We start from the raw sequence: 23,915 nt of genomic DNA, 5'->3' as shown, positions 1-23,915 counted from the left end.
CTTTCTCCCTGATATCCTATCAGTTAGTCTCAGCTGTTGTGCCCAGTTACCTTTTCAGAATTCCAGTGGAATTGTCCTGCCCCATTCAGGTCCTGTCAGGTCAGAGCCTAACCCTGAGTAAAGAAGCTCTTCCTCATACTCCCAGTTGTTCTGCCAATTACTTCTCATCTGTGAACTTGCTTAGTAATGTATTTCTCTTCATTCGATCCTCTACTAATCAGTGTCTTCAGAGCCGTGGGAGTCAGTTTGATATAAGTTTATCTTCATGTAACTCTGGTGAGAAAAGTAGATTGTGCCCATCACTGCTCATTCTGAGCTGAAAATCTAGTTGACTAATTCCAAAAAGCACGTAGCTGTCTGGAGATTTGAAAGCTTTTTATTAAGGTACAGTGTCATCATGCTGCAAATAATTCATTGATTGTCCAAGTACTGAATTGGATAGTGACCCCGCATGCTATGAGGTCACACACTATTCCATTTACATATTTCCACATGGCAAACATGGTTAGTCATTGCAAAAGCAACAGTAAATTGGAGTCTAACTATCATTAGTGTGCAAACAAATCCAAAGGTGCATAATGAACAAATGTGTATTCACTGGAATATAAACAAGAACATTCACACCTGCACAGTTGTGTGTTTAAAACATTAATTGTTTTGAGGCTGGATTTAAAAAAACATCAGTCTGCTATCTAAATTGTTTAGTAACACCATGGAAGAACATTTCAGTATCAACATGGAAGCCTGATACAGCTTGAATTGTATGTGATCCACGTCATATACGAAAATGTCTCAAGCAATCGTAGTTCCGCAGCATCCTGCGTATGGTATATGGGATGGAAATTGATTTAAGTTTTAAACCAGTAGATTTCAATGCAAGAGAAAAACCAACCCCTGAAGTGACAAGATGCCTGGGTGAGTAATGCATGCAGTCAAATACCTCGGTAATACAGAGCCAAAAGCATTGTATATGATTAAGTATTATTCAAGCTTTTTATTATTTTTACAGTTTTAAGAAGCTCATTTATAAAGTCACAAATTGTTTGCAGGCATTTGAATTAACTCAAGATTTTATTTGAAACCTTTAGCTACTTTCCATGCTGGAGGTTAGTATTAGCATTGCTGGAAATACTACTGTCATAGTAAAGAACTTCTGAAACGATTGCAAGCAAGTGCTAGTGTACTGCCTTAAAAGCATTTGGTTACTTTCTAAAGCTTTGCAATAACAGTTTAATGGATCTGAACAGCAAGTACCCTTCGAGTGTTTTGCGTTACTGAGTGGCATGAGCTGGGATTTACAGGGACTTCGCACAGTTAGGGCAGTACACGTCCCTAGCGTGGGTAACAAAGCGCTTGTTGACAAGGGAGCTGTAACACTTCTTGCACTTGAAGCAGTCGCTGTGCCATTGACGTTCTTCATAGGTTACAACCTCAGCCCCTCCAAATCCTAGGAACAAGACAACATAACGGAAAAATAGTATCACAGTGGTTTATAGTTGGAACCATGAAACAACATGCAAACAAGGAAAAGACCACTTGGCCCTTCAAGCCTGGCAGACAATAAAATCTTGGCTTATCTGATTTTAACATCATCTCTATATTCCTGAAAACACTGCTATCCCTGATAATCTTTCACTACCACCCCCCAGTCAACAACAATCTATCTGTCTCTGCCTTAAAAATATTGAAAAATTCTACATCCACTGCCTTTTGAGGAAGGGAATTCCAAAGACACTCAAACTTCTGAAAGATGTTTTCTCATTTCTGTTTTAAACAGGCACTTCATAATTTTAAACTATGATCCCTGGATCTAGGTTCTCCCACAAGAGGAAGCATCTTTTAAACATCCACCTGGTCAAGTCCCCTCAGGACTTTTTGTTTCCATTAAGTCACCTCTGACTCTTCTAAACTCCAGAGGATACAGGTCCTGCCTGTCCAGCCTTTCGTCATAAGGCAGTCCACCTATTCTAGGTAACAGCCCTGTAAACCTTCTCTGAACTGCTTCCAATGGATTTAACATCCATCCATAAGTGTGACGAGTACTGTACACATTACTCCAAATGTGGCCTCACCAATGGCTTGTATAACTGAAGCTTAACCTCTTGTCTTTTTGCGTTCAAATTCCCCCTCAATAAACCATATCCATTCTGTTAGCTTTCCTGAACATTTGCTGCAGCTGCTTATTAACCTTCTGTGATTCATAGTCGAGAACACCCAAACCTCTCTGTATCTCAGCGCTCTTTAACCTCCCACCATTCAGATAAGTTGCTTTTGTATTTCTTATTGCCAAAACGGACCATTTCTCACAATCCTATGTTGTCCTCTTCAGGACAAAGAAGGAAAGTTGTGTGAGGAGTCAGATAAAATTGGTTACATTCTTAATGAGTACTTTGCATTGGTATTCACCAAGGAGTGGGACATGACGGATGTTGAGGTTAGGGATAGATATTTGCTTACTCTGGGTCAGTCAGCATAAGGTGAGAGGAAGTGTTGGGCATCCCAAAAGGCATTAAGGTGGAAGTCCTTAGATATGGGTGAGGTCCCAGAGGACTGGAGACTTGCTAATGTTGTCCCCGTTTAAGAAGGGTAGCAAGGATAATCCAGGTAATTATCGACCGGTGAGCCTGACGTCAGTGAGAGGGAAGCTACTGGAGAAGATACTGAGGGATAGGATCTATTCCCATTTGGAAGAAAATGGACTAATCAGTGATAGGCAACGTGGTTTTGTGTAGGGAATGTCATGTCTTACCAACTTAATAGAATTCCTTGAGGACGTGACAAAGTTGATTGTTGAGGGAAAAGCTGTAAATGTCATATACATGGACTTCAGTAAGGCATTTGATAAGGTTCCACGTGGCAGGCTGATGGAGAAAGAGAAGTCTCATGGGGTCCAGGGTGTGCTAGCTAGATGGATTAAAAAACTGGCTAGGCAACAGGAGACAGAGAATCATAGTGGAAGGGGGTTTCTCAAATTAGAGACCCATGACCAGTGGTGTTCCACAGGGATATGTGCAGGGACCACTGTTGTTTGTGATATATGTAAATGATTTGGAGGAAGGTATAGGTGGTATGATTAGCAAGTTTGCAGATGACACGAAGATTGGTAGAGTAGCAGAAAGTGAAGGGGACTGTCAGAGATTACAGCAGAATATACATAGATTGGAGAGTTAGGCAGATAATTAGCAGATGGAGTTCAGGCCAGGAAAATGTGAGGTGATACATTTTGGAAGAACCAATTCAAGAGCGAACTATGTGGTAAATGGAATAGCCCTGGGGAAAATGATGTCCAGAGAGATCTTGGTGTTCAGGTCCATTATACCCTGAAGGTGGCAACGCAGGTCGATAGGATGGTCAAGAAGGCATACGGCATGCATTCCTTCATCAGACAAAATATTGAGTACAAGAGTTGGCAGGTCATGTTGCATTTGTATAAGACTTTGGTTCGGCCACATTTGGAGTACTGTGTACAGTTCTGGTTGCCACATTACCAAAAGGATGTAGATGCTTTGGAGAGGGTGCAGAGGAGGTTCACCAGGATGTTGCCTGTTATGGAGGGTGCTAGCTATGAAGAAAGGCTGAGTAGATTAGGATTATTTTCATTAGAAAGACGGAGATTGAGGGGGGACCGGATTGAGGTCTACAAAATCATGAGGGGTATAGACAAGGTGGAATGCAAGAAGCTTTTTTCTCCAGAGTGGGGGACTCAATTACTAGGGGTCATGAGTTCAAAGTGAGAAGAGGAAAGTTTAAGGGAGATATGCGTGGAAAGTTCTTTATGCAGAGGGTTGTGGGTGCCTGGAACGCATTGCCAGCGGAGGTGGTAGACGCAGACACATTAGCGTCTTTTAAGATGTATCTGGACAGGTACATGGATGGGCAGGGAGCAAATGGACACAGACCCTTAGAAAATAGATGACAGGTTCGACAAAGGATCTAGATCGGCACAGCCTTTTGGGGCCAACGGGCCTGTTCCTGTGCTGTAATTTTCTTTGTTCTTTATCCTCCATTTGCTGGGTCTTTGCCCACTCTTTTTAACCTATCTGTATCCCTTTTGTAGGCTCCTTTTGTCCTTTTTCACAAATTACTTTCCTACATATCTTTGTGTCATCAGTAAATTTAGCTCCATACCTTTTAATCCCTTCATATTTAGATAAATTGTAAAGCACTGAGGCCCCTGCACTGACTCCTGTGGCACACTGCTCATGACATCCTGCAAGCCTGAAAGATCCACTTATTCCTACTCTGACTCACTAACAGGAAAACAATCTTCCATCCGTTTCCATGTGTTACCCCTTGCGCCATGAGATTTTTCTGCAATAACATCTGATATGACTCCTTATCAAATGTCTTCTGGAAGTGTAAACACCAAACATCTGTTGAGTTTCCTTTATCTTTCGTACATATTACTGCTCCCAGCAACTTGAGTTCATGTTTGAAGCTCAATTTGACTTTTCAGTGTTGCATTGAGCCTAACTCTGCCTCTCTTCCCATGGATGTTGCCAGACCTGCTGAGGGCAAACCAATGGCAGATACAGTATAATTTGGATAAATGTGAGGTTATTCACTTTGGAAGCAAAAACAAGAAGGCAGTTTGCTACCTGAACAGCTTTAAATTGGGAGAGGGGAGTGTGCAGTGGGACTTGGGTGTCCGTGTGTACCAGTCGCTGAAGATAAGCATATAGGTGCAGCAGGCGGTAAAGAAGGCAAATGGTATGTTGGCCTTCATTGCGAGAGGTTTCGAGTACAGGAGCAGTGATGTGTTGGTGCAGTTATACAGGATCTTGGTGAGGCCACACTTAGAATATGGTGTGCTGTTTTGGCCTCCTTTTCTGAGGAAGTATGCACTTGCTCTTGAGGGAGTGCAGCGAAGATTTACCAGGCTAAATTCTGGTGATGGTGGGACTGATGTATGTGAGAGATTGACTGACTAGGTTGGGATTGTTTTTGCGAGAGTTTGGATGAATGACGGGGGGGATCTCGTAGACACTTATAAAATTCTAACCGGACTGAACAGGGTAGATGCGGAGAGAATGCTTCCAATGGTGGATGTGTCCTGAACCAGGGGTCACAGCCTGAGGATTCGGTGTAGGACCATTTAGGATTGAGATGAGGAGACATTTCTTCATCCAAAGAGTGGTGACCCTGTGGAATTCATTACCACAGGAAGCAGTTGCCATCACCTTGGTCTCAACTTGATAATGTGGGAGAATCCTGAAGCAATTGTCAGACAAGCCTTTGATCGTTCTGAGGTAGGAGTAATGCTGCGTAGTTGACATTCCAGTGCAATCTGACAGGGTCCGCACTGTGGCATCATGGAGAAGGAGCTGCAGGCGCAGGCACTTACCAGAGATGCTGGAACAGCCTGTTAATGGTCAGTGGAGTGGAATGGGTGAAGGAAGCTGCACCGAGATCCTCCAGAAGGAGGATTTGTTGGAGGCTGGTGAGTGCTGCAGTGGAGGTGAAGGATAATACAGCTAACCAATCACATTGAAAGGCTGTTCCAGATTTCAATGGGATGCTGAGACTTGTGATTGGACTGTGAAAGTGTGACAGTGTGAAAGCTGGTTGACTAAGGGAAGGAGTCACTAACGTGAATACCGGCATCGTTTGCCAAAACCACCTTTTTTTTTAAGAACCTGGTTTAAAGAGTAACGTAGCAAGGTGCTGTAACTCACCAGTCACAGGCTTGTGACAAACACCACACTTCTTGGCAATGAAGTTACTGTAGCAGTCGACACAGTAGAGGAAGTTCTCATGTGCAGTGAATCGCTGACCACTCAGCTGTTTCCGGCATGTCTTACACACAAAGCATTCTGTGTGCCAAGGCTCATCGCGATAGGTCAGTCCTCCGCTGGTGATGGCCTGAAACACGGTAGAACAGCTCACAACTTCAGACAGTAGTAACATCAGCCATACGACCCCCAGAAGAGCTGATAGGCTAATCTGATCGGAACAGACCCATAACTCTGTTAATGGCTTCGCTCCTCCCTAACTCTGAATCTTCCCTCTCCCAGGATCATGCTGCTGTTGCTGACCTCTAGCGCGCCTGCTTCCTTCGCTCTGTGGCTAAACATGATGCTGCAAACCCAAGGGGCTGTGGGCCTCCAGACCAACACTATAGGCACGGAGCTTAATCTAAACCTCCTGATGTTTGGAGGACAAACAGAAGTCAACAAATTCATCTGTCTGATGGCCATGACCACCATTAATCTACATTGAAAGTATGAAATTAATGCTGAATTACTGTTTGTGTCAGGTTTCAGTCTGTTATTGAAGAGCTAATTGACTCAAACACTTCCTTGGCTGCTCACCAGGGGAAGCGGAACTTCAGATTCTCTGTAAAGTGGCCATTATTCATGTGGCCATGGGTTGACGCTGCTGGAAGATGTATATCGTCTCTCAAATGTTATAGAAATTTCTGAAAAGAGCAGCTGCCTGTCCCCATCTCTGATCCCTCATGACCAATTCATTTCTTCTCCCTGACAACAGAAATCTAACCAGTGTCTCTCTGATTTAAGTCATACTGCTTCTGTGCAGTAAATGTGAGGTTTGCCCCACTAAGCAGATGCTGCAGTCAAGCCACGAAGACATGTTGCCTGCCACACAAATAGAAATGTGAATAGAATAGTATCCCTACAGTGTGGAAACAGGACTTTCGGCCGAACGAGTCCACACTGAAGATCCCATCCACACCCATCCCCTATAACCCACAGAACCTGCACACCCCTGAACACTGTGGGTAATTTCCCATGACCAATCCACCTATCCTGCACATCTTTGGACTGTGGGAGGAAACCGGAGGAAACCCACGCAGACACGGGGAGAATGTGCAAACTCCACACAGACAGTCTCCCGAGGCTGGAATCAAACCTGGGTCCCTGGCGCTGAGAGGCAGCAGTGCTAGCCACTGTGCCGTCCCAAGAGCGCACAGACACAGGGAGTGTGCTCCCAGGTCTAGAATTAAACCTGGGTCCCTGGCCTTCTTAACAACTCTATCCACCTGGGTGAAGCTCTCAGGGAACTGTGAACATGAACCCCAAGATCCCTCTGCTCCTCCACACTGCCAGGAATCTTTACGTTAACCCTGTATCCTGCTTTCAAATTTGTCCTTCCAAAATGAATCACCTCACACTTTTCAGGGTTAAACTCCATCTGCCACTTCTCAGCCCAGCTCTGCAACCTATCAATGTCCCTTTGTAACCTAGAACAGCCCTCCGCACTATCCACAACTCGACCCACCTTCATATCGTCCACAAACTTGCTAATCCACTCTTCCACTCCTTCATCCAACTCATTTACAAAAATCACAAATCGAAGAGGACCCAGAACAGCTCCAATGGCTAGTGTCTTTTTCACAAAGTGTAACTCTGGGAAGTTCTGTGCAGCATAAACCTGCTCCTCCTGCAGTCTAGTGTCAAACTCTGTCTCCGACCGTAAACTGCACCCCCCACCACCCCCCCCCCCCCCCACCCCCCGAAACTGGTACAAAATAAACCGTGCTCTCCTCTTTGTCCCTCAGGGTCACCTATGTAGATGAACTGTGTATGTAGGAGCTGACAACAGCTCGAGCAGTCTCTGCTATTGTCACATTCTGGACCCAGCCCAGTGAAAAAATGGGAGGTGATCCATGGTGCAACTTAGAAAGACACAATTGTATAAGTCTGGTATTTTGTGGTTATTCACTGGGAATTTACACCGTTAGCCAATGTTGCCTTCTCTCTGTTGGAATCTGATCCTGTTCCTGACCACAGCTGAATGACCGTATAACTTGTTGCTGAATAACTCACCAGGTGTGAGAGTGTAAACTCCGTGATAAGTGCCTTTGGGACTGTCATATTGTAATAAAAGGCATCCTGCCTGCTGACCGCCTGCATTCTCACACTCACCTTTCGGCAGTGGACACAGTGCTTGGAAAATTTCTTCTCATTACAGGAGATGCAGTAGATCTCGTCTCCCTTTGGGACAAAGCTGGAAGTGCCGATCTCCTTGAGGCAGCGGCTGCATGTGAAGCAGCGTTCGTGCCAGTGTGAGCCCCCGTACTCAAAACTCTTCGTCCCTGCACAGAGCGAGAGAGAGACCGTCACTGACCGCTGTCCCCGCATCCCCGGCCCAGAGACCGTCACTGACCGCTGTCCCCACGTCCCCAGCCCAGAGACCGCTGTCCCCGCATCCCCGGCCCAGAGACCGTCACTGACCGCTGTCCACAGCCCAGAGACCGTCACTGACCGCTGTCCCCAGCCCAGAGACCGTCACTGACCGCTGTCCCCGCATCCTCGGCCCAGAGACCGTCACTGACCACTGGTCCCCACGTCCCCAGCCCAGAGACCGTCACTGACCGCTGTCCCCATAGCTCAGAGAGAGTCAGCCCCACTGCTGTGACCTGGAGTCACATGTAGGCCGGACTGGGTGAGAATGACAGATTTCCCTCCCTAAAGGACATGTAATTCTGCTGTGGGTCATGTATCACATAATCCGCTGTCACAGATCATCATCAAAAGATCCATGTGCATTTTTAACCAGGTTGGCAGCATGTGGCTCCCCAGCTGGGATGGGGACCTGGTCTGAGAATGGCCCCCAGTGATAAACTGGTCGCAGAGGAGCTGAGGAGTGGTATTGCCTGAAAAGGAGCTGCTTCAACAAGAACTGTGAGGCAAGGACCAAAGAAATTCTCAAACAGAAAACATCTGCCCAGCTGATTGTGGGTGGGGGAGATTAATTGGATAAATGATGCAAAGGGCCAGCAATGGATTGGAAGGTTGAATGGCATTTTTGTGTTGCAGGGTTCGAGGGCCAAGAGCTTGTGGATATGATGCAGGGTGAACCATACATTTCCAACAAACTTCAGATTGATTTTGAGCCTGGGAGGTGGGGCAAGGGACTGGGTGTTACGGTGAGAGCCAGTTCAGTATCATCCACACTGCTGACACCATTCTGCTCAGAATGAGTGCCCCACACTTTGTTAAACCATGAACTCACCGACCTCTCGCTCTGAGCTCACCCCAGATTCTTACACAAAACCAGAAGTTGCTGGAATAGCTCAGCATGGCTGATAGCACCTGTGAAGAAAAATCAGAGTTATCGTTTCGGGACCAGTGACCCTTCCTCAGAACTGGAGCCAAAACATTAGCTCTGTTTTCTCTTCACAGATGCTGTTAGGCCCTGCTGAGCTATTCCAATAACTTCTGGTTTTGTTCCTAATTTACAACATCTGCAATTATTTCAATCAAATTCCTGAGCACAGCCTCAAGACCACACAGCCCCACCTTCAGTAACAAGTGAACAGTTATTGATTAGCCAAGAGAGAGTTAATGAGTAAACAGGGGAGCAAGCAGGGAGCCGGGAGTCAGTGACCGGGGTGGGGGGGGGGAGCAGGGAGCCGGGAGTCAGTGACCGGGGTGGGGGGGGGGGAGCAGGGAGCCGGGAGTCAGTGACCGGGGTGGGGGGGGGGGAGCAGGGAGCCGGGAGTCAGTGACCGGGGGGGTGGGGGGGGGGAGCAGGGAGCCTGGAGTCAGTGACCGGGGGGGTGGGGGGGGGGGAGCAGGGAGCCTGGAGTCAGTGACCGGGGGGGTGGGGGGGGGGGGGAGCAGGGAGCCGGGAGTCAGTGACCGGGGGGGTGGGGGGGGGGGAGCAGGGAGCCGGGAGTCAGTGACCGGGGGGGTGGGGGGGGGGGGAGCAGGGAGCCGGGAGTCAGTGACCGGGGGGGTGGGGGGGGGGGGAGCAGGGAGCCGGGAGTCAGTGACCGGGGGGGTGGGGGGGGGGGGAGCAGGGAGCCGGGAGTCAGTGACCGGGGGGGTGGGGGGGGGGAGCAGGGAGCCTGGAGTCAGTGACCGGGGGGGGTGGGGGGGGGGAGCAGGGAGCCGGGAGTCAGTGACCGGGGGGGTGGGGGGGGGGAGCAGGGAGCCGGGAGTCACTGACCGGGGGGGGGAGTCAGTGACCGGGGGGGGGGGGAGCAGGGAGCCGGGAGTCAGTGACCGGGGGGGGGGAGCAGGGAGCCGGGAGTCAGTGACCGGGGGGGTGGGGGGGGGGAGCAGGGAGCCAGGAGTCAGTGACCGGGGGGGTGGGGGGGGGGAGCAGGGAGCCGGGAGTCAGTGACCGGGGGGGGGGGGGGGGGAGCAGGGAGCCGGGAGTCAGTGACCGGGGTGGGGGGGGGGGAGCAGGGAGCCGGGAGTCAGTGACCGGGGGGGTGGGGGGGGGGAGCAGGGAGCCTGGAGTCAGTGACCGGGGGGGGTGGGGGGGGGGAGCAGGGAGCCGGGAGTCAGTGACCGGGGGGGTGGGGGGGGGGGAGCAGGGAGCCGGGAGTCACTGACCGGGGGGGGGAGTCAGTGACCGGGGGGGGGGGGAGCAGGGAGCCGGGAGTCAGTGACCGGGGGGGGGGGGGGGGGGAGCAGGGAGCCGGGAGTCAGTGACCGGGGTGGGGGGGGGGAGCAGGGAGCCGGGAGTCAGTGACCGGGGGGGTGGGGGGGGGGAGCAGGGAGCCTGGAGTCAGTGACCGGGGGGGGTGGGGGGGGGGAGCAGGGAGCCGGGAGTCAGTGACCGGGGGGGTGGGGGGGGGGGAGCAGGGAGCCGGGAGTCACTGACCGGGGGGGGGAGTCAGTGACCGGGGGGGGGGGGAGCAGGGAGCCGGGAGTCAGTGACCGGGGGGGGGGGAGCAGGGAGCCGGGAGTCAGTGACCGGGGGGGGGGGGGGAGCAGGGAGCCGGGAGTCAGTGACCGGGGGGGGGGGGGCGCAGGGAGCCGGGGCCAGTGACCGGGGGAGCGAGCAGGGAGCAGGGAGCCGGTGACCGGGGGCGTGATGCGCTGTGCCTAACCTGGTTTGATGGGTCTCCTGCAGCTGTGACAGGTCGAGCTATCAGTCCGAGGTAAGCACTTGGTGCAGGTGATCCTCTCGTTTTTGATGCAGAATGAATCGTTGGCGAGAGAGCGACTGCAGTGAAAACAGCGGAAACACGATTCGTGCCAGCAGTGATCACCGTGATGTAACTCCTGAAGCAAGAAACCACCATCACACGGAAACCCACAGAGAGAGAGAGACAGCAACTGTCAAGCTCTGTACCTAAACTCAGCAACAGGCCAAAGTGGGCACTGTCTGTCTTTCCCCCCACATCACTCCCCACCTGCCAAAACCACCTCGGGATCCTTCTGGGAATTTGTTGCTGGGATCATCATTATCCTGACCCTGACCCTAAACACTCTCAACCCAGGAACTGCGTCCTGCTCTGTCCCAATCTGAGCCCTGCCAGGCTCACTCAATTATTCAACAAAAAAACTTAAAAGGGAGAAACTCCTAGATTGGAAGCTCTTTAACAACAGGTTTTGGTGAAATGGAGGAAATCCCAAAAACAACAGAAGAGCACCAGGTGAAAAGGGGCAGTGAGGAGTTTAAAGCCGTTCCCATCACTGAAGAAGTGGGAACTGAAAAGTTGACATTAATTATTCAGGTCTAGTTCTCATTCCCGGTTTCCAGAGAAGGTCGGGTTTGGGAGGTTCGTAAGGGCAGACTGAAAACCCCAAAGGGTGTCCCAGCCAATGATAGCGCAGCAAGATCCAACACCCAGTGATAGGATAATCACCAGATGATCTGCCTGGTGATGTTGGTCAAGGGGGTCCACCAGCTTGAAGATCTTCAGCTGATGCCATGGGATCTTTTCTAGAGCTCCACATGGGAGGGATGTAACTGAAGTTTTCAGATTTGGGAGAGTGAGATGGAATAAAAGATTACTGAGTGGATACTCTGAATTAGGAGGAGATCGGGGGTTCCCTCAATCCTGGTCAATCGGTCACCCACTCTCAGCAGATGCCCTGGCCCCAGATCGGTCCATACCTTGGAATCAAAGCTAATGGGTTTCCTGCAGACGAAGCAAGTGTTGGCGATGAACTTGTCGTAACACTTGAGGCAGCAGTGCAGCTTGTCCTTCTCAATGTACTTGCTGCCGTGCAGCGATTCCTTACAATAGTGACAGTCAAGCCTCTCGCTCATCGTACGCTCCGGGAACCGATAATACGCCTCTAGAGGAAACCGGGGCAAGGAGCCGTTAGCTCAGAGATTTGGGGAGGTGGGGGAGTGTGTGTGGGGGGGCAGTGTGTGTGTGGGGGGGGGGGCAGTGTGTGTGTGGGGGGGGGGGCAGTGTGTGTGTGGGGGGGGGGCAGTGTGTGTGTGGGGGGGGGGCAGTGTGTGTGTGGGGGGGGGCAGTGTGTGTGGGGGGGGGCAGTGTGTGTGGGGGGGGCAGTGTGTGTGTGGGGGGGGGCAGTGTGTGTGTGGGGGGGGCAGTGTGTGTGTGGGGGGGGGCAGTGTGTGTGTGGGGGGGGCAGTGTGTGTGTGGGGGGGGCAGTGTGTGTGTGGGGGGGGCAGTGTGTGTGTGGGGGGCAGTGTGTGTGGAGGGTGCAGTGTGTGTGGGGGGGGGCAGTGTGTGTGTGGGGGGGGCAGTGTGTGTGTGTGGGGGGCGTAGTGTGTGTGTGTGCGGGGGGCAGTGTGTGTGTGGGGGGCAGTGTTTGTGTGTGGGGGGCGCAGTGTGTGTGGGGGGGCAGTGTGTGTGTGGGGGGCAGTGTGTGTGGAGGGTGCAGTGTGTGTGTGGGGGGGAAGTGTGTGTGTGTGTTGGGGGGCAGTGTGTGTATGGAGGGATGTGTGTGTGTGTCGGGGGGCAGTGTGTGCGGGGGGGGCAGTGTGTGTGGAGGGTGCAGTGTGTGTGTGGGGGGGAAGTGTGTGTGTGTGTGTTGGGGGGCAGTGTGTGTATGGGGGGATGTGTGTGTGTGTCGGGGGGCAGTGTGTGCGGGGGGGCAGTGTGTGCAGGGGGGGAAGTGTGTGTGGGGGAAGGTGTGTGTGTGTGTCGGGGGGCAGTGTGTGTGTGGGGCGGATGTGTGTGTGTGTCGGGGTGGCAGTGTGTGTGTCGGGGGGCATTGTGTGTGTGGGGGGCACAGTGTGTGTGTTGGGGGTGCAGTGTCTGTGTGCGGGGGGGCAGTGTGTGTGTGGGGGGGGGGCGTAGTGTGTGTGTGGGGGGGCAGCGTATGTGTGTGGGGGACAGTGTGTGTGTGTTGGGGGTCAGTGTGTGTGTGTGGGGGGGCAGTGAGTGTGTGGGGAGGGCAGTGTGTGTGTGTGGGGAGGGCAGTGTGTGTGTGGGGGGGCAGTGTGTGTGTGGGGGGCACAGTGTGTGTGTGGGGGGCAGTGTGTGTGTCGGGGTCACAGTATGTGTGGGGGGGCAGTGTGTGTGTGGGGGGATGTCTGGAGGGTGCAGTGTGTGTGTGGGGGGGAAATGTGTGTGTGTGTGGGGGGGCAGTGTGTGTGTGGGGGGCAGTGTGTGTGTCGGGGGGCATTGTATGTGTGGGGGGCACAGTGTGTGTCGGGGGCGCAGTGTGTGTGTGTGGGGGGCGTAGTGTGTGTGTGTGGGGAGGGCAGTGTGTGTGGGGTGGGCAGTGTGTGTGGGGTGGGCAGTGTGTGTGTGTTGTGGGGAGGGCAGTGTGTGTGGGGTGGGCAGTGTGTGTGTGTTGTGGGGCAGTGTGTGTGTGTGGGGAGGGCAGTGTGTGTGTGGGGGGCACAGTATGTGTGGGGAGCAGTGTGTGTGGGGGCACAGTGTGTGTGTGGGGTGGCCGTGACGGTGTGGGGGGATGTGTGGAGGGTGCAGTGTGTGTTTGGGGGGGAAGTGTGTGTGTGTGTCGGGGGGCAGTGTGTGCGGGGGTGCAGTGTGTGTGGGGGGGAAGTGTGTGTGGGGGGGAAGTGTGTATGTGGGGGGGAGTGCGTGTGTGTGTAGGGGGGGAGTGCGAGTGTGTGAGGGGAGCAGTGTGTGTGTCGGGGGGCAGTGTGTGTGTGGGGGGGTAGTGTGTGTGGGGGGGGTAGTGTGTGTGGGGGTGGTTAGTGTGTGTGTGGGGGGCAGTGTGTGTCGGGGGGCAGTGTGTGTGTGGGGGGTAGTGTGTGTGTGTGGGGGGCAGTGTGTGTGTCAGGGGTCAGTGTGTGTGGGGGGTCAGTGTGTGTGTGAGGGGGAGCATGTGTGGGGGGCAGTGTGTGTGTGGGGGCAGAATGTGTCGGGGGGCAGTGTGTGTGCGGGGGCAGTGTGTGTGTGGGGGCAAGTGTGTGTGTGTCGGGGGCAGTGTGTGTGTCGGGGACAGTGTATGTGGGGGGGTCAGTGTGTGTGTGGGGGGCAGTGTGTGTGGGGGGCACAGTGTGTGTGGGGGGTAGTGTGTGTGGGGGGGGTAGTGTGTGTGGGGGTGGTCAGTGTGTGTGTGGGGGGCAGTGTGTGTCGGGGGGCAGTGTGTGTGTGGGGGGTAGTGTGTGTGTGTGGGGGGCAGTGTGTGTGTCAGGGGACAGTGTGTGTGGGGGGTCAGTGTGTGTGTGAGGGGGAGCATGTGTGGGGGGCAGTGTGTGTGTGGGGGCAGAATGTGTGGGGGGGCAGTGTGTGTGCCGGGGCAGTGTGTGTGTGGGGGGAAGTGTGTGTGTGTCGGGGGCAGTGTGTGTGAAGGGGGACAGTGTATGTGGGGGGGTCAGTGTGTGTGTGGGGGGTAGTGTGTGTGTGGGGGGCAGTGTGTGTGGGGGGCACAGTGTGTGTGGGGGGCAGTGTATGTGTGTGGGGGACGCAGTGTGTGTGTGTGTGGGGGGGGCGCAGTGTGTGTGGGGGGCAGCATGTGTGTGGGGGGACAGTGTATGTGTGTGGGGGACGCAGTGTGTGTGTGTGTGTGTGTGTGTGTGTGTGTGTGTGTGTGTGCGTGTGTGGGGTGGCAGTGTGTGTGTGGGGGGCACAGTATGTGTGTGGGGGGGCAGTGTATGTGTGTGGGGGACGCAGTGTGTGTGTGTGTGTGTGGGGGGGCGCAGTGTGTGTGGGGGGGCAGTGTGTGTGTGGGGGGGCAGTGTGTGTGTGTGGGGGACGCAGTGTGTGTGTGTGTGTGGGTGGGGCGCAGTGTGTGTGGGGGGGGCAGTGTGTGTGTGGGGAGGCAGTGTGTGTGTGTGGGGAGGCAGTGTGTGTGTGCTGGGGGTCAGTGTGTGTGTGTGGGGAGGGCAGTGTGTGTGGGGAGGGCAGTGTGTGTGTGTGGAGGGCAGTGTGTGTGTGGGGGGCAGTGTGTGTGGGGGCGCAGTGTGTGTGTGGGGGGGCCGTGTGGGTGTGGGGGGATGTGTGGAGGGTGCAGTGTGTGTTTGGGGGGGAAGTGTCTGTGTGCGTCGGGGGGCAGTGTGTGTATGGGGGGAAGTGTGTGTGTGTCGGGGGGCAGTGTGTGTGTGTGTGTGTGTGTGTCGGGGGGCAGTGTGTGGGGGGGGATGTGTGTGCGTGTGTCGGGGGCAGTGTGTGTGTGGGGGGGATGTGTGTGTGTGAGTCGGGTGGCAGTGAGTGTGTGTGTCGGGGGGCAGTGTGTGGGGGAGATGTGTGTGAGTGTGTGGGGGCAGTGTGTGTGGGGGGGCACTGTGTGTGGGGGGGGCACACTGTGTGTGTGGGGGCGCGGTGTGTGAAGGGGGAGTGTGTATGAGGGGGTGAGTGCGTGTGTGTGTAGGGGGGCAATGTGTGTGTCGGGGGGCAGTGTGTGTGTGTGTGTGTGTGTGTGTGTGTGTGTGTGTGTGTCGGGGGGCAGTGTGTGGGGGGGGATGTGTGTGCGTGTGTCGGGGGCAGTGTGTGTGTGGGGGGGATGTGTGTGTGTGAGTCGGGTGGCAGTGAGTGTGTGTGTCGGGGGACAGTGTGTGGGGGAGATGTGTGTGAGTGTGTGGGGGCAGTGTGTGTGGGGGGGCACTGTGTGTGGGGGGGGCACACTGTGTGTGTGGGGGCGCGGTGTGTGAAGGGGGAGTGTGTATGAGGGGGTGAGTGCGTGTGTGTGTCGGGGGGCAGTGTGTGTGTCGGGGGGCAGTGTGTGTGTGGGGGGCAGTGTGTGTCGGGGTCAGTGTGTGTGTGGGGGGTAGTGTGTGTGGGGGGCAGTGTGTGTGTCAGGGGACAGTGTGTGTGGGGGGGTCAGTGTGTGTGTGGGGGGTAGCGTGTGTGGGGGGCAGTGCATGTGTGGGGGGCAGTGTGTGTGTGGGGGGCAGTGTGTGTGTGGGGGGCACTGTGTATGTGGGGGGGCTGTGTGTGAAGGGGGGGAGTGTGTATGTGGGGGGGCTGTGTGTGTGGGGGGGCAGTGTGTGTGCGGGGGCAGTGTGTGTGTTGGGGGCAGTGTGTGTGTGGGGGACAGTGTGTGTGTGGGGGGGCTGTGTGTGTGGGGGGGCAATGTGTTTGCGGGGGCAGTGTGTGTGTGGGGGGCAGTGTGTGCGTGGGGGACAGTGTGTGTGTGGGGGGTAGTGTGTGTGTGTGGGGCACTGTGTGTGTGGGGGGGCTGTGTGTTTGGGGGGACAGTGTGTGTGCGGGGGCGATGTGTGTGTGGGGGGGCTGTGTGTTTGGGGGGACAGTGTGTGTGCGGGGGCGATGTGTGTGTGGGGGCGCTGTGTGTTTGGGGGGACAGTGTGTGTGCGGGGGCGATGTGTGTGTGGGGGGGATGTGTGTGTGTGTGTCGGGAGCGCAGTGTATGTGTGTGGGGGGCGTAGTGTGTGTGTGTGGGGAGGGCAGTGTGTGTGGGGGGGCAGTGTGTGTGTGTTGGGGGGCAGTGTGTGTGTGTGGGGAGGGCAGTGTGTGTGTGGCGGGCACAGTATGTGTGGGGGGCAGTGTGTGTGGGGGCGCAGTGTGTGTTTGGGGGGGCCGTGTGGGTGTGGGGGGGATGTGTGGAGGGTGCAGTGTGTGTTTGGGGGGGAATTGTCTGCGTGTGTCAGTGTGTGTGGGGGGGGTAGCATGTGTGGGGGGCAGTGTGTGTGTGGGGGGCAGTGTGTGTGTGGGGGCACTGTGTGTGTGGGGGGGCTGTGTGTGTGCGGGGGCAGTGTGTGTGTGGGGGGCAGTGTGTGTGTGTCGGGGGCAGTGTGTGTGTGGGGGACAGTGTGTGTGTGGGGGTAGTGTGTGGGTGTGTGGGGGGCAGTGTGTGTGTGTAGCGGGGGGAGTGTGTGTGTAGGGTGGAGTGCATATGTGTGAGGGGGGCAGTGTGTGAGTGGGGGGGCAGTGTGTGTGTGAGGCGGGCAGTATGTGTGTAGGGGGCAGTGTGTGTGTCAGGGGGCAGTGTGTGCGTGGGGAGGGCGTGTGTGTGTGTAGGGGGGAGTGTGTGTGTGTGGGGGGAAGTGTGTGTGTAGGGGGTGTAGTGTGTGTGTAGGGGGTGTAGTGTGTATGTATAGGGGGAGTGCGTGTGTGGGGGGGGAGTGTGTATGTGTGGTGGGGGAGTGTGTGTGTGTAGGGGGTGTAGTGTGTGTGTGTAGTGGGGTAGTGTGTGTGTGTAGGGGGGAAGTGTGTGTGTTGGGGAGGAGTGTGTGTGTGTGTAGGGGGCGTGGAGTGTGTGTGTGTGTCGGGGGTGTAGTGTGTGTGTGTGGGGGGGAGGTGTGTGTGTGGAGGGGGAGAATGTGCGTGAGTGGCGGGGTAGTGTATGTATGTGGTGGGGAGTGTGTGTGTGTAGGGGCGTGCAGTGTGTGTGTGTCGGGGGTGTAGTGTGTGTGTGTGGGGGGGAGGTGTGTGTGTGGAGGGGGGGAATGTGTGTGAGTGGGGGTGTAGTGTGTGTGTGGGGGAGGAGTGTGTGTGTGTAGGGGCGTGCAGTGTGTGTGTGTTGGGGGTGTAGCGTGTGTGTGTGTAGGGAGGGAGTGTATGTGTGTAGGGGGGGAGTGCATGTGTGTGTAGGGGAGTGTGTGTGTGAGGGGGGGCAGTGTGTGTTGGGGGGGAGTGTGTGTGTGACGGGGGTGAGTGTTTGTGTAGGGTTGCAGTGTGTGTGTGTAGGGGGGGAGTGTGTGTGTAGGGAGGGAGTGTGTGTGTAGGGGGGGAGGTGTGTGTAGGAGGGGAGTGTGTGTGTGTGTATTGGGGGGAGTGTGTGTGTGTTGGGGGGAGTGTGTTTGTGTAGCGGGGGAGTATGTGTGTGTAGCGGGGGAGTATGTGTGTGTTGGGGGGGAGTATGTGTGTGTTGGGGGGCAGTGTGTGTGTGTAGGGGGGAAGTGTGTGTGTAGGGGAGTGTGTGTGTAGCTGGGGAGTTTGTGTGTGTTTGGGGAGAGTGTGTGTGTGTGTAGGGGGTGTGTGTGTGTGTGTGTGGGGGTGAGTGTGTGTGTAGGGGGTGTAGTGTGTGTGTTGGGGGGAGTGTGTGTGTGTAGGGGGCGAGGAGTGTGTGTGTGTCGGGGGTGTAGTGTGTGTGTGTAGCGGAGGAGTGTGTGTGGAGGGGGGAGTGTGTGTGTGTAGGGGGCGTGGAGTGTGTGTGTGTCGGGGCTGTAGTGTGTGTGTGGGGGGGATTGTGTGTGTGTGTGGGGAGGGGAATGTATGTGTGTAGGGGGGTAGTGTGTGTGGGGGGGAGTGTGTGTGTAGGGGGTGTAGTGTGTGTGTAGGGGGTGTAGTGTGTATGTGTAGGGGGTGTGTGTGTAGGGGGTGTAGTGTGTGTGTAGGGGGTGTAGTGTGTATGTGTAGGGGGTGTGTGTGTGAGGGGGTGTAGTGTGTGTGGGGGGTTGTGTGAGTGTGGGGCGGAGTGTGTGTGTGTAGGGGGTAGTGTGTGTGTAGGAGGGGAATGTGTGTGTGTAGGGGGGTAGTGTGTGTGTGTATTGGGGGGGAGTGTGAGTGTGGGGGGGTGTAGCGTGTGTCGGGTTTGAGGGGTTAGAGAAACCATTCGGGGAGAGGTGTTTGCTGACCAACGGGAAATTTAGCCCCCACACAGTCCTCAATACAACACCCCCACACACATACCGTCTCCCCCTCGCCCTCGCCCACACATGCTCCCCCTCCCCCATTCCTCTTTCCCATTACTCCTCACCCCATTCCCCTTTCCCATTCCCCTTTCCCATTCCCCTTTCACCCTTCCCCTTTCACCCTTCCCCATCCCCATCCCTATTTCAATGCCCACTCCCCATTCCTCTTTCCCCATCCCCATCCCCATCCTCATCCCAAACCCCATTTCGGTACCCACTCCCCACTCCCCATTCCCCTTTCCCCTTCACCCTCCCTCTTCCCTATCCCCATACCCATGCCCACTCATACCCCCGCACATTCCTCCCCCCATGCACACACAGTGCACCCCCCTCTCCCATGTGCACACACAGTGCACCCCCCTCTCCCATGTGCACACACAATGCACCCCCTCTCCCCCGTGCACATCCCCATCCCCATTTCGGTACCCACTCCCCACTCCCCATTCTCCATTCCCCTTCACCCTCCCTCTTCCCTATCCCCATGCCCATGCCCACTCATACCCCCGCACATTCCTCCCCCCATGCACACAAAGTGCACCCCCCTCTCCCCCGTGCACACACAGTGCAACCCCCTCTCCCACGTGCACACACTCTGCCCTCTCTCCCCCTCCCACTTCCTCCTCCATCTCTCCATCGCCCCCCCCACCCCAGTCCCATGCCCCTGTGCCGCTCCTGGTCAGGGAGAGCGCTCCCTGCTCTTTCCGAAGTTGAAGCTGGTTGTTTGAATGTGAGAATTGAACCATACAGACAGAAGCAAATGTCTAAATGTAAAATATTTTGACGATAAAAGATGAACACTTTCAATTTGAGACACATTTTAATAATCCAGTCCTCAGGGCAATGCCAAGAATTCCCAGCCTCTTCTGTAATGTAAACCCAGCACCCTCCAGCACAGAAACTGCGTGATTTCTGGAGTTTGGCATGAAATAAGTTACTTTTGCTTCAGTACACATGGCACAAACTACTGTCATTTGCAGGAACCTCACAATAAGCATTTCCTGTTTAGTCTGAATTAAAATTGGAGGTTTTTTGGAATCATATCACAATGCAATTAAACAAATGCTGAGACTCCCAAAGTGTTTTCACTCAAGACTTCTCAGATTAAACTCAGCGCCTGTGTTTATTTGGCTCCATAACATAAGCCACACTTTCACACACAGATCAGCAGCTGCCAATATACCGTGTGTAAAGGTCCCACATGCACGAGCAAATGGAATTCAGTCCAGATAAATGTAAAGTGATACACTTGGGGAGGATAATCCAGGCCACTGTCTGTCTCTGCTAATTTCTTTACTTGTATCACACGCCCTCTCCCCAATTTCTATACTTGTTCCTCTCACTAGTGAGCACCAACACAAAGTGTTCATTTAAAATCCCACCTACATCCTCTGGACCCACACACAAACTACCAACGTGCTCCTTAAGTGGACCCTACTCTTTTTCGTCAACATCCTTTTTACCCTTAATGTACTTGTAAAATAACTTTGGAATTTCCTTTATTTTATGCGCCAGTATCCTTTCATAGCCCCTTTAGCTTTCCTAACCTCCCTCTTGCACATTCTATATTCTACTAGGACCCCGGCTGTTTTGAGCCCTCAGTATCTGCCATAAGCCTCCACTTTTTCCTCTGAATCCGATGCTCTACATCGCTTAACATCAGGGTTCACAGGATTTGTTCCACCCTTTTGCTTTTCTGGAAAATGTTGGCCCCGTTCTTTCCATATTTTCTTCCTGCCACCCCACAGTTCAGAGACAGATTTACTCGGAGGTTCTTCTGAACCATGGTGGCCAAATCACAGCTGATCTTAGTAAAGGTGACCTTCCCCCCGTTGAGATATGTGTTTTCAGGCCCATTCTTGTCCTTTCCCTAATAATCCTGAATCTCTGAGTTATGATCACTCCCCACTGATACTTCAAACACTTGCCCAGGTTCGGTACCTAAAACTAAGTCCAGACCCCTCTATCTCTCCAGGGCACATTAAGAATTCCATTCTGTTTAACTATTTCACGGCCTTCCTCACCTACTTGCACTTTTTTCCCATTTTAGCTGCTCACCTGCACCTCCCCAAAACCCCATCAAACATTGTCCCTGGGTCTGAAATCGTGGCATCCCACATAAGGTCACAGGAAACCACACACTCACTCACACACACACACACACTCACACACACACCCTCACACACAGACACACACACACAGACACACACACCCTCACACGCACCCACTCATACACACAAACCCTCACACACACACCCACACACACACACACACCCACTCACACACACCCACTGACACCCACACTCTCACACCCTCACACACACCCTCACACACACACACACACACATTCTCACACACACATTCTCACACACACTCTCACACATTCTCTGACACACACCCTCACGCGCACACACACACACACACACACACACACTCTCACACATACTCTCTCTCACACACACACACACCCTCAAGCACACACACACCCTCGTACACACACACATTCTCACACGCACATTCTCACACATACACTCACACACACACTCTCACACATACTCTCTCACACACACACACCCTCACACACACACATTCTCACACACCCACTCACACATCTACTCTCACACATTCTCCCTCTCCTTCTCTCACACACACACACACACACACACTCTTTCACACACACATACACATTCACACATACTCACTCACAGGTGCACACACGTGCACACACACTCAAACACACACATAGACACACACTCACACACACACACTCTCACACATACACACACATACTGTCACACACGCTCACTCACACACACACACACACACACATTCACACATACACACTCACTCACATGCACACACACACATGTACACACACAGACACACACTCACTGACACACACTCACTCATGCACGCACACACACACACACACACACACACACACACAGAAACAGACACACACTCACTGACACAGACTCACTCACGCACACTCACGCACACACTCACTCATGCATGCACATGCACACACACACACACACACACACACACACACACACACACACACTCTTAAATACACATTCTCACATAGGCACACACACACACTTACACAGACACAGTAACACACATACAGAGTCTCACACACAGAAACAGATATGCACAGACACACACATACATGTAGACCGACACACACCCACTCACACATAGACACACACATACACATATAGAAACCTACTCATGGAGACATTCATACAGTCACCCTCAGATACACACACAGAGATTCATACAGACACACACATATACAGAGACGCACAGAGACAGACGCACACACAGACAGAGATATACTGGAGCTGAGGTGTCTCCGGTTCAGTGTTTTTCTGTGTTTACAGCATCTCCCCGATGTTGGATTGAGTACAGGAGAATGGGGTTGGAGGTGTGGGGGCACGGCGTGTGGTTCGCAGCATGCAGCTCCTCATAAGCTGCAACTGGGCAAGGCAGTCACTGTGAACAGAAGCTTTAACTGTGTTTTAAAAATAAATTTAATATCTGTCTTTCTTTACTACTCAGGTTTAAGGGCAAGGCAAGACACTGCATCCCTGCCTCTGCTTTCCTTGTGGGTTACTTCTGATATTGTTACAAACTGCAGAGCTGGCCTGGCTCACTGAGGAACTAGCTACAGAGCTGGCCTGACTCACTGAGGAACTAGCCTGAGAAACCAAACCCCTCTCTGCTGGCTGGAGAAGGTGCAGCCTACAGTATAACTCTGATCTTGGGTATTATGCAGAGAGTCTCTCATCATTTGGAACATTGGTGCATCATTCGAACTATAGCAATGTTTGATGGAGCTACAGTGTCCCTGGGCACTTACTGCTGGATTAGTGGAAACAGCTAGCCCCCTCAGCTGCTCTCACATTGACCTGGTTCACATTGACAGGTTAATGACGTTAACTTAGGCACAGAGGAACATTGGAGTAAGGCACCACTGACCCCACCAGTTCATGACAAAGATTTATTAACGTAGAGAATGGTTCCAGCATGGATAGAGGTGATTCAGCACTCTGTATCTGCGATTCCAACACCCCCACTGCATCACCTTTTCCTGTCAATATTTCTTCCTCAGAAATTGGTCCAGCTCCATTTATGAAAGTCTCAGTTTAACTTGCCTTGAGAACTCTTGACAGGCAACATATTCGAGATCACTGCACTCACTTCAGCAGGAAAACAGTCCCTCACAGAAACATTACAGACATTTGTTCAAATGTGCAGAGTGTCTGAAACATCCCATAATACCAAGTGAACTCAATAAAAACACCACTCTTCACACCTCAGCTCCATACATTTACATCAAACTGTTACAAAACCCCCTGAAACTATCACAGTATTGAATGAAACAGGAGCCTACCTGGGCTCTTATGAAAAGCCATTCTTTCAGCAAAATCTTCCCACTTGCTTCAGAGACGAGAGCACCCTCAGCACTCATTTAATGACCTCATCGTCTCCCACTTGCCAAGGCAGCTATTAATACAGGAACTGGACAAACCCATCCCAGCCTCACTAATCCCATTCCACACACTTTACCATTTTAGGTATTTCAGTGAGAAAGGCACAAGGATTGGATCAGACTATGGTGCACATTCCTGCGATGGGTCACTGTTCCAGGCGGCACTAAAAGTGATACATGACTATAACGGTGAGTAATTTCATTGTAAATCACTGCCAACCTCCTGTGGTTTTGAAGGGTAAATATAGACAGCTAGGATTATTGCAGAGAAAGTAAAGAAACACAAGGAATAGGTGAATGGGATCCAAAACTGCTGGAGAAATTCAGCAGGTCACATAGCATCTGTGGTGAGAGAAACAGAGTTAACATTTCAGGTTCCTTCCTCGGAACTGATCCAGCTTGGAAAATATGGTATATATCAGGTGGAAAGAGGAAAGGAATAAAAGGATGGGTGGAGATGAGCCCAGAGAGAGAGAGAGAATGATACTTAGACAGACAAGTGGATGGCTAATGGTAAGCCAAGGATGGAGAAAAGTTGCAAATGGGGACTGTGAGTAGGTGAGAATGGGTTAGCCCTGCTGACAACAGCCCATGTTATAACAGGACCTGGGGTGTGAGGATCGGGGTGGGTAAAGGACACAGAAGAAGGTTCTTAGGCCCTAAAATTATTGAGCTTGATATTGAGCCCAAAAAGCTGCAGGATTCCCAAGTGGAAAACAAGGTGCTATTCTTC

General features: G+C 53.1%; 1 protein-coding gene across 1 annotated transcript; it reads right to left on the bottom strand.

Annotated features, from left to right (window-relative positions):
* Positions 1–358: 358 nt before the first annotated feature.
* On the bottom strand, positions 359–23,220 carry fhl1a (four and a half LIM domains 1a). The gene is made up of 6 exons (XM_059651308.1): positions 23,084–23,220; positions 11,821–12,005; positions 10,808–10,982; positions 7,887–8,056; positions 5,676–5,862; positions 359–1,447 (listed from the first exon to the last, which is right to left on the bottom strand). Exons 1-6 carry the CDS (start codon positions 23,103–23,105, stop codon positions 1,296–1,298), a joined length of 891 nt encoding a protein of 296 aa, XP_059507291.1. The 5' UTR covers positions 23,106–23,220; the 3' UTR covers positions 359–1,295.
* Between the last annotated feature and the right edge of the window lie 695 nt (positions 23,221–23,915).

The sequence above is a fragment of the Stegostoma tigrinum genome, chromosome 15 (genome assembly GCF_030684315.1).
Source record: "Stegostoma tigrinum isolate sSteTig4 chromosome 15, sSteTig4.hap1, whole genome shotgun sequence".
In the NCBI taxonomy this organism is placed as follows: Eukaryota; Metazoa; Chordata; class Chondrichthyes; order Orectolobiformes; family Stegostomatidae; genus Stegostoma; species Stegostoma tigrinum.
The sequence above is the reverse complement of the archived record's forward strand: the minus strand, read 5'-3'. Positions and strand labels throughout refer to the sequence as shown.